This window comes from Arvicola amphibius, chromosome X (genome assembly GCF_903992535.2).
Source record: "Arvicola amphibius chromosome X, mArvAmp1.2, whole genome shotgun sequence".
Classification (NCBI taxonomy): Eukaryota; Metazoa; Chordata; class Mammalia; order Rodentia; family Cricetidae; genus Arvicola; species Arvicola amphibius.
In genome coordinates this window covers 53,083,104-53,098,220 of record NC_052065.1, presented here as the reverse complement: position 1 = coordinate 53,098,220, position 15,117 = coordinate 53,083,104, and the positions used below count along the sequence as shown (strand labels likewise).

Below are 15,117 nucleotides of genomic sequence, written 5' to 3'. Positions count from 1 at the left end.
TTTATCAGGTATAAGCATTTGCAGGTGGAATATTGAGGTGATTCAAATCTAGCATCATATGGTTTTAGAGTAGGGATAATTTGACTTCGACCTTTCTTATTTTTCTTCCTTTTGCTCCTTTATCTTGCCTTTTTTTCTAGTGAAATGCAGGCACTGGGTTTAGTAAGAGTGAGCCCTCGGCTCATCTCTGATTCTAGAGGAAATTCTTTCAACCTTCCCAAAGCTAGGACAATGTTGACCTAAATTCTGTTGTAGGTAACTTTTCCATATTAAGGTATGTTCCCACTTCAGGACTTTGGAAACTTGTCAGAGTCCTTTTCTGCATCTGTTAGGATGATCATATGTCTTCTGTGTTTGAGTGTATTTACATTGGAGTTATTCAGGGAAATTGAAAAATATCATCTGCTGCTGAGATCAGACAGTACCAATGGTCCAAAGAATGACTTGCTCAAACTCATCTCTAGAGTGAACTCTGCTCTTCAGGGGCTATTTGCAGAGTGCTGGGTAACTTATGGGTAGCTGTGCTTTCCTGAAAGTCATCCACCAGCCTCCAACCAACCACCCTCAGCTTGCCAAGTTCCTTGTTCTTGTGACTCTAGTCTAGAGGAGGACATATATAAACCTGACTTCAGGGTGCTATATACCAACTTAAGCAGTAGGAGGTGACGGACTGGAGACTCAGATAACATAAGGTAAAGAAAAGACAGGAGTCCCGTGATTCTATTTTCAGGCATGTTTCGCCCTTAGCAGACATTCTCCTGGGGTTGACAAAGACTGTACAGTCTTGGGAAAGATCGTTTGTCTTGCTCCCATCCGAAACAGAGAGAAAACAGCAAAATGAAGCCTTGATGCAAGAGAGAATGATCGTAGCAAAAATTTGCAGGGTCATCTGGAATTCATATGCACTGTTTCATATTTATTGATATACACATTGGAACAACCTGACATCCCTGGCTGAAGCTGCAGTGTAAGGTCTGATTTAATCCATTGTTGAATTTGATTTATAAGGGATCTGTACATTATTTTTATTAAGAACATTAGTGCATACTCATGAGGTAAATTGTCATTAAAATTACTTTTGTTGTTGATGATTCCTCGTGCAGTTTGAGCATCAGGGCGATACTACCTTCAAGACCTGTGATTGGTAGTGTTCCTTACATTCCCATTTCATGGACTAACTTGAGCAGCAGTGCCCTTAGTACTTTCATGGCCTGGTGGAACTCAGTTTATCCTACCTGATCCTCAGTCATTCAAAGCTGATTTTTTTTTTTACAACTCCTTGCTAGCCAGTGATCTGTGCCTGTTTTCTATATCCACATGGTTCCATTTTGTTCAATCAAATGTATGTAGACATGTATGCAGTTCTTGTAGGACGTTTGAGTGTGAGAGGGAGCCACCATGAGCATTCAAGTAGGGGTTGGGATTGACATCATGAAAATAAGGTACCCATGTATGCAATGCTCAAAGATCATAATAAAGGTTACAAAACAAAATGATTGTCAGTACCCTCAGCATGGGTCACCCTCTTAACCAACACCCTGCTAGATTCCATCTTCAGTGTGCTGGCTGTTCACATTTTCCACCCACATATTTCAGTGTTCAAAATTCTGAAGGACTGTGTGCTTCCATTCAGCTTTGCAGCTGGATATTCTTATCCTAGCAAGATTCAGATGCTTTTAAAAACATATAAAACTCCTGTGTCATCAGAGTGGAAAGGCTGGTCCTGCCCCACACCGGCTGCAGCACTAGGGGAGCAGGTCCTACACCCTCCATGTCACCAGAGTAGTGCTACCCATTGGGTGGTGACATGGGTGAGCCTTATCAGAGGATATGGGATTGGGAGAACTGGTCCTGCCCCCCTCATCTAACAAGGATTAGCGAGAGTGAGGGAAGGATGCCCTTCATTATACTTTGAATTCTAATTGGTCTTACTAATAAAAACCTGGTGTCAGATATTGGGTTAAATGCTGCCAGAGCAGAGAGACTAAGAGGAATTTACAGCCACCCCTTCCTCACCAACTCCTCAGTCTGAATGTCCTGTCTCCCCCTGCCTTATATTACTGTCTTCACCTTCACAGTGCAGGAATTGAAGACATGAGTTTCCACCAACTGGCAATACTTTTCTTTTACTTAGACTGGATCTACCTCATGTAATCCAGGGTAGTTTTGAAGTCCTGATCTTCCCGCTTCCTGTTCAAAGGTGCTGGGATTAAAGGCATATGCCACACTGGTCTGGCCTTTATGGCTAACCAGTGCCTAATGCTACCCTCTGATCATTAAGCAAGCTTTATCTGTTAGAGCACAAACAAGATTTCCTCACAATGACCCCTCATGCCTTCCACCTGCAGCAAACCAGAGATGCCCTGGCTGCTCAACTGATGCAGCACTAGGAAGAGTGGTCCGTGCCCCTCTCCTGGGCAAAACACTAGAGCTGACCATGTTGCTGGGGGGACGGGTGAGCAATCTCTGAGAATGTAAGGGTGAGTGATCTGACCCGGCCCTTCATCTAACACACAGTGTTATGGGCAAGGGACAAAAGCCCCCTAAGCACACCTCGAGGCCTGTGGAAGTTGGGGGAGCTGTCCATGTGGTCAGAAGACCAAGAGAGCTGGAGTTAGCCCTGCCTCTCACCAGCTGCAGCAGCCTGCAAAGTGGACCCTATATGTTGTCTGAGCAACACAGTAGAGCTGGCCCTGGTACTATAGGTTTGGGCGTGCTGGCCCTGGTGATATGGATTTGTGCCAGCTATTCTGGGGCACAGAAGAGCAGGAGAAACAACCTTAAAACTTGCTGCTTACTGCATAAAGTGAGCTAGCCAGGGTGTTTCTGGAAAGAGCACCCTTGTTTTGAGGATGAGGGAGAGCTGACATGCTGACCAATCCAGCAAACACCCAGACCCCAAAACATGGCTAAGTGTTGGCCCATCCCATCATCCAACCCTTGTGTGGTGCAAGTGAAGACCTGGAGCACGTGAAGAGGCCAGCCATGGAGACCCAAAGTTACAGGATCTTCATGACAAGGACAACAACAGGATATTCAAGAGGAGCCCTAGGGAGAGCAGCTGTCTATGGTGTAGCAGAAACCAGAGGCCTGGGACCAGACCAATGACTCATTGCTGTGTACACTTGCAAGTGTATATGGACTAAAGGGTTTTCTGTGTGAGATTTTCCTTTCCTTTCTTCCTCATTTCTTTTCTTTTAAATTTTGTTTTCTTTTTTTTTTCTGATGGGGGGAGTTATTAAGAGTAGCAGGGAGATGGAAGGAACAGGGATATGAGTGGGATTGTGATCCTCAAAGGAAAACCTACAAAAAAAAAACCCCATAAAAATGTTAAGTTGCGAACATAATATGAAATTGGACCTCGAATTCTGAAACAAACACATTTCATAACTACAATACCCCTGGAAATGAGCACATCCATCAGAACAGAGACGATCGTGTAGCCATCTCTGTGGGAAGACAGATGCCTTTCTACTGGGACTAATACAAAATAACTGTATGTTTTCAGGCTGCTTAATTTCCTAAATTCCTTTTATTCAATTTCCCAATTTTGTTAGATACTGCAAAGTGAAATAAAGTTTCTCCTAGACCCCTCCAAACCTACTACATTTACTTATCTATGTAATATTTGTCAATATGTGTGTCTATGTGCCTGTGTGTGTGTCTATATTCATGCCTGTGGGCTTCTCATGGTGCACATGGACAAGTCAGAGTAAAACACTTGATAGTTGTTTCCCTTCTTAAAACCACGTGGTTCTCTACCATCAAGCTGAGGTTGTCATTGGAGGCAAAATGCTTTGTGACCAACAGCTTCACTTGTGTATCATCTTGGAGACCCCCAGGGATCTTTTCCCAGCATCCCTCAGTGTTTACCTAAGTACACTTACATCCACACCACCACCAGTCATATCCACGTTGCTCTCAGGTCAGCCATTCACATAGGCACTGCATGGGGGCCTGTTTGCAACCTGGAGAATTAATAGTTCTCAATGTAGCCTGTCAGAAGTGGACCAGACATTTAATCCCGGCACTTAAGTGGCAGAGGCAGATGGATCTCTATGAGTATGAGGCTAGCCTGATCTACAGAGAGATTTTCAGGAGAGGCTCCAAAGGTACACAGAGAAACCCTGTTTCACAAAACAAAAAAAATTAAATCTGAATATTCTGGTCTCCCAGCAGCAAGGGTGGAGTGTAGAGATTCTCGGGATCAGTTCCCTCCTGAGAACAAAAGTTCCTGGAAGGACAGCAGCTTACTCTGAACCTTCTGAAAGCCTTCCTACTGATTAGAATTTCTGTAATTGTGGAGAGCTCAGGGCTCAACCACACTTTGTCTTGGGATATCTTTATCCCCCATGGTAGACATTCACAGACCAGCCCTGTGCCTGACCTCACATCCTGTGACTGGCCGGTGACTTGGAAATGTACTAACAAACCAATGGGTGGCACCAAGTTAGGGGCTTCCCGTGTCACTTAGAAACATCTCTGGACCATAGCACAGATTTCCTCACTTTGTTGGAATCTGCGGACTTATTTCTTCCAACGTATTTCAAAATAGCTTGGCTCTTGACTACTCTTTATTCTAGTATTACAAAAACATGATGAGATAGTGGCCACGTTGGAACATGGAATTCAAGGTAACAAGAATTTGAGATCAAAGGCTGCGATCCCTCATGTTTGGGTGCAGAATAAACTGGATCCTGTCACCTGGGAGGTTAGAGTTTTGTTTCTGTATTAAGTGGCTTCGCTATTAGCCTCAGTGGTAGAGATAGGGGTTATCCTCTTTTCTTTGTCTTCTTATTGATCTTTCCTTTAAAAATGAATTAGACAACAGAGTTCTGATGGCTTCAGTTGTATGTATCTGTTTATTGTAATGTATGTTTTCTACATTCTGAGTCATATTTCCCTCATATTTGTTCACTTTCTATGAATATATTTTCCCTTCACTGTTAGCAGTGAACAGCTCAGACTTATGGCCCTGCTTTCCACTTTGAGGATTAGGAGTAGCTTCCCTCAGCTATGAACTACAAGTGCATCCACATCTGATCTTGACGGCAAAATCTGGAGTAGCCCTGTCCCTGGCACAGTGACTGAGTCTTGAGCAGATAATGTAATTAACCCTGGAAGAGACCATACTAAAAGGAACTAAGTGGTAAGATTCCCTGTTACTAAAAGCTCCCTCCAACTCAGTTCACAATTTGTCTCCTTCCCAAACATGTCTTCTTCACTTGGTCGCATGTATTGCTATATCTTGGTCAAGGACTTTTGGTTTTACCATGTTCTAGTCAGACCAAGGCACAATATTCTGAGTTGAGAGGTGGAAGTGAGAAGCAAATTTCTCACCCTGATCTGCCCTGCTCTGGAGAATTTGGAGAAGCTGGGGAAAGATGTTCACTGAAGTCGACTTGTTTAGACAGGAAGACCTTGTGCCTGAATGCCTGTGACAGATGGGTGGAACACCAGTAGCTCCAGGTGCAATCTAGGCAGCTGCAGGACAAAGCTTTTCTACTGACAAAGGTGACCCTCTGCCTTCCCAAACCTCTTGCCTCAGGGCGTGCTTTCTGATTTGACCAAGAGCACATACCTCACCTCTCAGAGAACAGGGAACTGAAAAGACAAAATGAGGTCCGAGACCAAATGAGGATGCCTGACCATTGCATGCAGTCTAGGAGGGGTGAGGCTGTTATTAAGGACAAGAGTCAACTGACAAGAGGCTGGATACAGAAGTAGAGATGCCATGATTAACTAGTTGTGTCCCCCCCACCCCGCTAATGAAAGAAAACCTAGTTTGATAACTTCCCGTGCACCATTCTGATAAAAGAAATGAATCCTGAACAAACCAAGTAGTCGTTTTTCATTAAGAAGGAATGAGGAGACCATATCGTGGCCTATACCTCTGGCAGAAGCCTTCCACCCCATTAGAGGCCAGACCAGCTCCCTGAAAACCAAGCCCACATCTCTGTTGGAAATTTCCCATTTTACAGAGTCCAGGCCAGCACCCTGAACACCAGGTAAGATCTTCCCAACTCTGCTGGTGTCTTCCCAACTTAACCCCAACTCTTAGCACCATATCCTGTCCCAGAACTGTGGAAGAAACCTGCTCTTCCACCAGAGGCCAGGCCAGTATCCTGAATCCTCGGTAAGATTGCACCCACCATGCCCATTCTTGAGAACCTTTTTCAAATTGCCCTTCCTCTCCTTGTCACCACGTCCAGGCCCCTACCTCTGGTGGAAAGCTTCCACCCCATCAAAAGCCAGGCTAGCTTCTTGGAAACCAGGTAAGCCACCCCCATTTCCCTACTGATGAGTGACCAACATAAGTGCTCCCCCTCACCCAGTGACCACAACCTGGCCCACACCTCTGCTGGAAGCCCCTCTTTCACCAGAGGCCAGGCCAGCATCCTCAATAAGATTGCTCCTGACATTGTCTACTCTGGCCCAGCCTAGCACTTATTGTCCCTCCTCTGATCATCAACATCCCTGTCTGCACCTCTGGAGGAAACCTTCCTCTCCATCAGAGACCAGGCCAGAATTCTGATACCCAGAGACCAGACCACAATCCTGAACCTCAGTGTCACAGGGTTTTGATTGCTCTGAAGAGAGACCATGACCACAGCAACTTCTATAAATAAAAACATCTAATGCAGTGGATCACTTATACTTTCAGAGGTTCAGTCCACTATCATCATGACAAGCAGCCTGACACCGTGCAGGCAGAGCTGGTGCTGGAGGAGTAGTTGAGAATCCTATGTCCTGTCGGCAACAGGAAGTCATCTGAGACACTGGGCCATATCCTGAGCATAGGAAACCTCAACGCCCACCCCCATATTGGCATGTTGCCTTCTTCAAGGCCATGCTTACTCCAAGAATGCCACGCCTCCTAATAGTGCTACTCCCTGAGAGATTATGGGGACCAATTATATTTAGACTACCACATTCCATTGCCTGGTCCCATCAGCTTAACAATATCATAATGCAAAATTTATTTAGTCCTAACTGGCAAATCTCCAGAGTTGTTTACATTCTCAACAATGTTTTAAAATGCCAAGTTTCTTCTGACATTCATGAAATCTCTTAATTGTAATCCCTTACAAATTCAAAATAAACAGATCACATCCTTCCAACAGGTAATGGCACATGACAGACATTATCATTCCAAAACGTAGGGAAGAGAGTATAGTGAGGACATACTAGACAATTGAAAGACTGACAGCCAGCTGGGCAAACTACAAACTCTGCATCTCCATGCCTGATGTCAAAGGACTCCTCAGATCTCCTACACTGTTCAGCTTTGCTGACTTCAATAGACTTCTTTCTCTTGGGCTGGTTCCACTCCCTGTTAGCAGCTTTCCTGGGCAGGTATCCCATGACTCTGACATCTCTAACACGTTGGGTCCTCAAGGCAACCCAGGCTTCGATTCCACAGCTTCACACAATGGTCTCTAGGACTCTATTTAGGGACATCCCTGACACATGCCTGGCCTCAGCAGCTTTTTCTAGGCATGGAGGCAAATACTATAGCCGTTTCTTGTACCCTTAATTCTAAAGTCAGTACCACCTTGCTGAAGCTGCTAAATTCTTCTGCTTACTTGGGAAGAACATGGTCCCATCATTCAGTTACATGTTCATCAGCTTTCTGTCCTTTGCTGCCTAAAGTTGGCTATCCTGGAACTCACTCTGTAGATCAGGCTGGCCTGAAACTCAGATCCACCACCCTCCCACTGCTGGAATTAGAGGTGTGCCCCAACACACCTGGCTCAAACTGTTCTTAGTTGCTTTTCACACGTTGGAAACATAGCTGGGTAGGATCTGGCCCTGTGGTCACCAGTCTCTATATTCCATTTATAAGGTTTAAGGACACGGAGGACGGCAATGTCAGGGGATGACCTGCTCAGTCCAGTTCTCGCTCCTGGTGTCCAGGTGCTTTGTAGTTTCAGTCAGGGTGTTTTCCTTGAGAAGGCTGTCCTTGGGGGGATGTGAAGAGGAAGAGCTGGACACCCTGGTTGTTTTGCCCAGACTCAGTTCATGGCAGAGCAAGAGACATTTCTTTAGACACTCCTGGCATTTCGGGGCTCTAGGAAGTTTGAAGCAATGGGCCAAAATACCACTTTCAGTTTTACCAAGGAAAGACGCTGACCACTTTTCTTGAGCTGTTTTACCCTCAAGTGCCTAGCCACTCTCTCTGTCCTGCTTGCCTCTGGCCCTGGGTGGTGCATACAGTTGGTATGTTTTGTTTACCCGTATCCTGGTCTCTAGTGAACTTTAGCTGATAGTTAGCTGCCTTTACTTCATTTCCTCTGGGTTTATTCCCAGATTCTAATATTATCATCCTTTGGCTTCCTTCTGAAAGTATCTATCTGTCTGTCTGTCTATCTATCTATCTATCTATCTATCTATCTATCTATCTATCTATCTATCTATCTATCTGTGTATAGATATAGATATTAAGGAGAGTAAGGACTCAAAAGAAGAAGGCCTTATTTTCCCAGAAAGAGGAGATAATCTCTGTAGAAAAGCAAGCTCATAATCAGAGCCCAGCTGTGTAACTTCTTGAATCAGCTCTGCTTAAGCCAGTGAAATTCCTGTGTTAGATCAGGAGTAATAAGGAAAATGGTGTTGCTCATACACGGTAGACCTGCCGGACAAGAAGCCATCTGGTGGGACACTGAACACCTCAGGAACAACTACAGGAAAAGGATTTCCAACCTTCTTGTCTTTACATACCAGACCATGTGGGCTGCGGAGACCAAGGCTCTCACCTGACCCTCCCAGACACATCACCAAGTGGTACCTGATAGAGTCAGCTGAATCTCAGAAGTTCACTTTTCAGGTCAGAGGAGCTGTGCCAGCAATGCTCTACACACCCAAGGATTTCTGCTGTTCTCAACCCTAGCCAAAAGGCTGCTTTTGCAGTGTTTAGTGGTGAATGCAGAGAGTCATCCCTGGTCAAACTGCATGTGTTTATCATTCACCTATCCTGCCTGCCTCAGGGTCTCTATTTCCCTCTGTGTATTCCCCCCTTTAGTCCAGATACTATTTCTTCATACAGGTATCTATAAGTAGAAGCCCTAGCCATGAAGCACACGATTGTTACATCTGACTATATTAGTACCAAGATTTTCTCCTGTTAACACAAAACAGTACACAGCAGGTAGAAATTCAAGCAACAAGGCCCTGAAGGTATTACTGTGTCTACACATAGGACTGCAGTTTAAATTAGATCAGCGGTCACAAAATGGGAACCAGAACCTATGCAGCTTAAAGGAGTTCAGTGTGTAGCAGGCCTTGCACAGAAGAGAAAAGCCAAAAGATCCACAACTGTGAGAATGTGTGAAAGCTTGGTAGTAACTGGAGTGCCGATCACCTTCAGATGGGAAAATTCTTTGGGTGTTTGGTGTCCTGATGCTAGTGGAAAGGACACTTGCGACAGAAAACAAGCTGGGACAATCTGAGATCCTGTCTCTGATAACAACACTCCCTCCCAGTGACAACAGCCCAGTTTGTCACTGTTTGTAAAGCTGGCGCTGTGTAGTTACAGAGCAGACAGGCTTCTCCATGATGAAGATGCAAAAATGCTCATGATAATAGCAAAACCACTGGAAAGACCCTCTCTGCCCGTTTACTGTAGAATGGGGGAACACGGTCACCGCGCCCCAAGTCCATGGCTGAATGCTCGTCAGTGATGACGAAGATATGGCATAAGGTCCTGAGAGGCTACATGGATGGGCCTGGCACATAAAATAAAATGCAGAAGTGAAGCGATCCACATAAATGAAACACATAGTATGATTTCTACTATATAGCTCCATATAAACTACATTGTTTATGGAATTGCACCTTAAAGCATTCCAAGCAGGGAGATCCGAGGAGCTGGCTGGACTTTGCAGATTTCATTATCATTTGCTTCAACCGCCAGGTTTCACACCTGTAGGTGGAAGGGTGCCAGTCAGTTTTGGCCCGATTTCTTCTTCTGACTCCTGCCCCAGGAGGACGAAAGCCCAACTATGTGAAAAACTTTGACCCAGGACATGGCTCACAGTAACCAGTTTCGAGAAGTGTATGTGTGCGCTTGTAGCAGGCATCTGCGTGTGTTTGTGTGTGTGTCTGCGTGTGTGTGTGTGTGTCTGCGTGTGTGTGTGTCTCTGTGTGTGTGTGTGTCTGCGTGTGTGTGTGTGTGTGTGTGTGTGTGTGTGTGTGTGCTTGGAGCGGACATCTCCTCAAATGATGTGAGTGAGAGCGTGTGTGAGTGTGTCTGTGTGCTTGGAGCAGGCATCTCCACCAGAAACGGTAGCAAGTCCATTTCCTGCGGGTAATACAGTTTATCCTGTCTGAAGTTTTCTCCTTGGCTCAGCAGCACATGACTTCCATGCCATGAGAAGTGCCAGGGAACAGGCTGAGCTCCGGAAGGGGCCACAGGACGCTGATCTGCTGCCCACAGGGAGGTAGGGGTTCAGGTTGCCCTCCCTGGCTGGGTGTCTGGGAGCCTCAGCAGCCTCCTGGAGGAACTGTCATTCTCCCTGCACTTGGGAAGACCTCGATTACTTTGTAACCCAAGTGTGGAAGTTATTTCCCCGCGCCAGACTCTGCCTCTGGGCCGTCTCTCGTGCTCCAGAGACACGGTACCAGAATATTTAAATCACTGTGGCGTTAAATACGTTTTAATATCTGATAGGGCCAGTTTCTGCGCATTGCACTTTTTTTTCCTTTCAGGAACGTGTTCGGGCCCGCGGCAGGGGGCGGGGTCGCGCCTCCGCCTCGGCTCTGGTTCCAGCCGAGCCTCACTGACGCCGAGATGGAAATCCCGAGGCTGCTCCCGGCTCGCGGGACACCACAGGGCGGCGGCGGCGGCGGCTGCTGCCCCGCGGGTGGCGGCGGGGTGCCCCGAGCCCCGGACTCTCTGGCTTGTCAGGCCCCCACACGCCGCCTCCTCCTGCTCCGGGGGGCCCAAGATGGCGGGCCGGGGCCGCGGAGCGCAGAGGCCCAGAGGGCCTCACGGGGCCTGGGCCCGAGCCCTAGCGCGAACCGCTTGGCGCCCAGGCCGGATCACCGGAGCCGCGGCGGCGGCGGCGGCGGCGGCGGCGGCGAAGGAGGCAGAAGCGGCGGCGGAGGCGACGACTTCTTCCTGTTGCTGCTAGACCCGGTGGGTGGCGACGTAGAAACGGCGGGCGCGGAGCAGGCCGGAGGGCCGGTGCGGAGGGAGGAGGCCGGGGCAGGCCCGGGGCCCAAGCGGCGCGCAAGCAGCACGGCGAATCCCGCGGGCCGGCTCGAGCCGGGGCCCCGGCGCCCGTTGGCCGCGCCGGCTCCGTCGCAGCTCCCCGCGGCGGGCCCGGGCCCCGGCCCCGCAGCGGCCTTCGCGGGCACCATCACCATCCACAACCAGGACTTGCTGCTGCGCTTCGAGAACGGCGTCCTCACCCTGACCACGCCCCCGCTGCCCGCCTGGGAGCCGGGGGTCGCGCCAGTCCCGCAGCCGCAGCCCGGGGCCCCCGGGGGCCCCGGCGGCCCCGGCGGCCTCGGCGGCCCCGGCGGCCCCGGCGGCCCCGGCGGCCCGGGCGGCCCCGGCGGCCCGGGCGGCCCGGGCGGTCCGCAGGCCGGCTGCCCGCCCGCCGCCGCGGCCGCCGCCGCCTCGGCCGCCGCCTCCTCGCAGCTGGGCGACTGCCCCGAGCTGCCACCCGACCTCCTGCTGGCCGAGCCTGCAGAACCCGCGCCCGCGCCGGCGCCTCCGGAGGAGGAGGCCGAGGCCCAGGCCGCCGCGCAGAGCCCCAGCGGTCCTCTAGGCCAGGGCCCGGGCCCGAGCCCGGGCCCGGGCGTGCTGCTCTACCTGTGCCCGGAGGCGCAGTGCGGCCAGACCTTCGCCAAGAAGCACCAGCTGAAGGTGCACCTGCTGACGCACAGCAGCAGCCAGGGCCAGCGGCCCTTCAAGTGCCCCCTGGGCGGCTGCGGCTGGACCTTCACCACCTCCTACAAGCTCAAGAGGCACCTGCAGTCGCACGACAAGCTGCGGCCATTCGGCTGCCCGGTGGAGGGCTGCGGCAAGAGCTTCACCACCGTGTACAACCTCAAGGCGCACATGAAGGGGCACGAGCAGGAGAACTCCTTCAAATGCGAGGTGTGCGAGGAGAGCTTCCCCACGCAGGCCAAGCTCAGCAGCCACCAGCGCAGCCACTTCGAGCCCGAGCGGCCTTACCAGTGCGCCTTCTCCGGCTGCAAGAAGACCTTCATTACCGTGAGTGCCCTGTTCTCTCACAACCGCGCCCATTTCAGGGAGCAGGAACTCTTCGCCTGCTCCTTCCCCGGCTGCAGCAAGCAGTACGACAAGGCTTGCCGCCTCAAGATTCACCTGCGGAGCCACACGGGAGAGCGGCCTTTCCTTTGCGACTTTGACGGCTGTGGCTGGAACTTCACCAGCATGTCCAAACTCCTGCGACACAAGAGGAAGCACGACGACGACCGCAGGTTCACCTGTCCCGTGGAGGGCTGCGGCAAGTCCTTCACCAGGGCCGAACACCTCAAGGGACACAGCATCACCCACCTGGGCACGAAGCCCTTCGTGTGCCCTGTCGAAGGCTGCTGTGCCAGGTTCTCTGCCCGCAGCAGTCTCTACATCCACTCCAAGAAGCACTTGCAGGACGTGGGCACTTGGAAGAACCGATGCCCGGTCTCCACCTGCAACAAACTCTTCACGTCCAAGCACAGCATGAAGACCCACATGGCCAAGAGGCACAACCTCGGCCAGGACCTCTTGGCCCAGCTCGAAGCCGCCAACTCTCTCACGCCCAGCAGTGAACTGGCCAGCCAGGGGCAGAACGATCTCAGCGGCGGCGCGGAGCTGGTGTCTCTCTTCTCGGATGTGCCCGGCCACAGTTCTGCCGCCGTGCTGGACACGGCCCTGGTCAACTCCGGGATCTTGACTATTGACGTGGCCTCTGTCAACTCGACTCTCGCAGGAGGTCTCCCTGCCGCCGATAACAGTAACCATTCCTTAGGGCCAGCGGTGGACCCCCGGGCCCTTAGGGCCCCCAATGACCTCCCCCAGGGTCTGGATACCTCTCTCTTCTTCGGAACCTCGGTGCCCGCTTATCAGCAGAGCCCCTTAGACATGGACGATGTCCCCGGGGGAAGCGTCGGGGGGCTCTTTGGCTCCTTGGCCCTGAAAAACTCAAGCCTGGAGCCCCAAGCTTTGACACCCAGCAATAAGTTAACCGTGGACACGGAAGCTCTGACTCCCTCCAGCACCCTCTGTGAAAACAGTGTCTCGGAACTACTGACCCCTGCCAAAGCCGATTGGAACATGCATCCCGACTCTGACTTCTTTGGGCACGAGGAAGAGACCCAGTTTGGATTCTCCAACCCAACGGGAAGCCATGGTTCTCAGAAAGAAACAGATCTCATGGCCACGGTGACTGGCTCCCCGTTTTTAATATGAACCTACTCTGCCCTGCCGTGCCCTGCCGTGCCCTGCCGTGCGGCTCACTTTCATTACACTTGGTCTGAGGACGTTCTGGAAGGAGTGCTTCCCTGCAGTCCTTTCTTGCTGCTTTGCAGAGGAACGTGTCTGTGGACTACAAATTTAGAGATTTACATTCTCATCCTGGGCCTGGAACTCATGAGTTCTGTGACCCTCAGCAAGTTTCCCAACCTAGCTGAGCCTTAATTCATTATTTATAAAAGTATCATTTTGTGTATATTGTTTCTCTTTCCTTTCTTTGTATTCCTTTGATGTAATTTTTAGGGTATTTTTTAGTGGTTACAAATGCTTCTAATGTAATGAAAAGGGCTATGATCCCTTTGAACATTAAATGGTCAATGCTAGGTGAACTGGTGTTTTTAAGTTTTAATATGAATAATACCTCATTTTCACAACATCCATAATAGCAGTAGAATGTAAAAATATGGAGTATTATTTGGTTCTGTTTGTTTGCTTGTCAGTTTTCTTATGTTGCCTTTCTATTGGAGGTTTTGTTTTCTTTTTTGAAAATTGTCAGGGTTTTGCAATATTACAAGCATAGTTTAAAACATCGCCTCATTACCATTGAGAAAGTGGCCTTATAGTAGTCATTTTGTCTTGCTGAGCCTTACTTTCCAAGCTTTACAGTCGTCGTTGAAATGCACATTGTTCTTATGGATTTGGATCAGTTTTATGCTTGGGATTGTTACTGGAGGGAAAATATCATGTTTTCACTTTTGTCAGTCTTCAGTTTTCTTGTCTCCCTATTTCACCTCTTAAAGTCTCAGACAACAAAAGTTAACAAATGTTTATGTCATAGTTTTGCAACCAGTAAAAGTTTATAAGCATTAAGCAAACATGGGAATTTGTTCCTTCCACAGATGGTGGAGGACTTTCTCTACAGTGTTCTTAGTTAACATTGGTCACAGTTCCATTTGTCCAGTACTAGTGTCTGCTCTGAATTAATGCCAGCTCTCGGCCTGGTTCAACTTGTCTAATAAAATTGGAGAACGGACCAGAAGGAGATGTTCATTTCTCTATCCGGGGCCCTCATTCCTAGCCCTCTCTGGAATAGCAGGCTTGCTGTGCATTCTGAAATACTGTCAATTTTAACACGACTGTAGCATTCTATGATTTATATAGAAATTTAATATCTAATATATTTGATTGTTATAATCTTAATGAGAAAGCATGACCTTCAACTGATAGTAAAACTTTCCTGGCCTATGACAGATGGAGTTCCCTTAGTAACTATTATTTGTGTTTGAAATAAGAGGACATATTTCTACCTCTCACATTCTTCCCTTTTGAATGCCATCGCTATTTTGTTTAGGAGTAATTCTTTTGTTCCTCCTAAGTAAATACTTCTACCCTTATGCTGTTCTGCTTTGCTCCTTACTGTCATCCTTGCAATATGCACGAGTGTGTGCCATGCTTCCACCTTTTTTTCTAATTCGACACTTCTTTTTGGTCACCTTTTTCTTACATGATCTAATTTTTGTCAGTATAAATTTCTGCAGCCAGTGTGTGCACTGAGAAGGTATTTCTGAATCCAGATTGCAAGCATGTCTACAGGAGTCAGATGATAATGGGGTTCTTTCTTTCTGGAAAGTCTAACGACAAGGACCTCTCTAAATTTGTTCACCATGTTTTCTACTAGCAAATAGTCATTG

General features: G+C 48.9%; 1 protein-coding gene across 1 annotated transcript; it reads left to right on the top strand.

Annotated features, from left to right (window-relative positions):
* Window positions 1–10,357: 10,357 nt before the first annotated feature.
* LOC119805065 (zinc finger X-linked protein ZXDB-like) lies at window positions 10,358–14,459 on the top strand. Its single transcript, XM_038316870.1, has 2 exons — window positions 10,358–10,439; window positions 10,708–14,459. The coding sequence occupies exons 1-2, from the start codon at window positions 10,369–10,371 to the stop codon at window positions 13,421–13,423; spliced, it is 2,787 nt and encodes a 928-aa protein (XP_038172798.1). The 5' UTR covers window positions 10,358–10,368; the 3' UTR covers window positions 13,424–14,459.
* The last annotated feature ends 658 nt before the right edge of the window (window positions 14,460–15,117 follow it).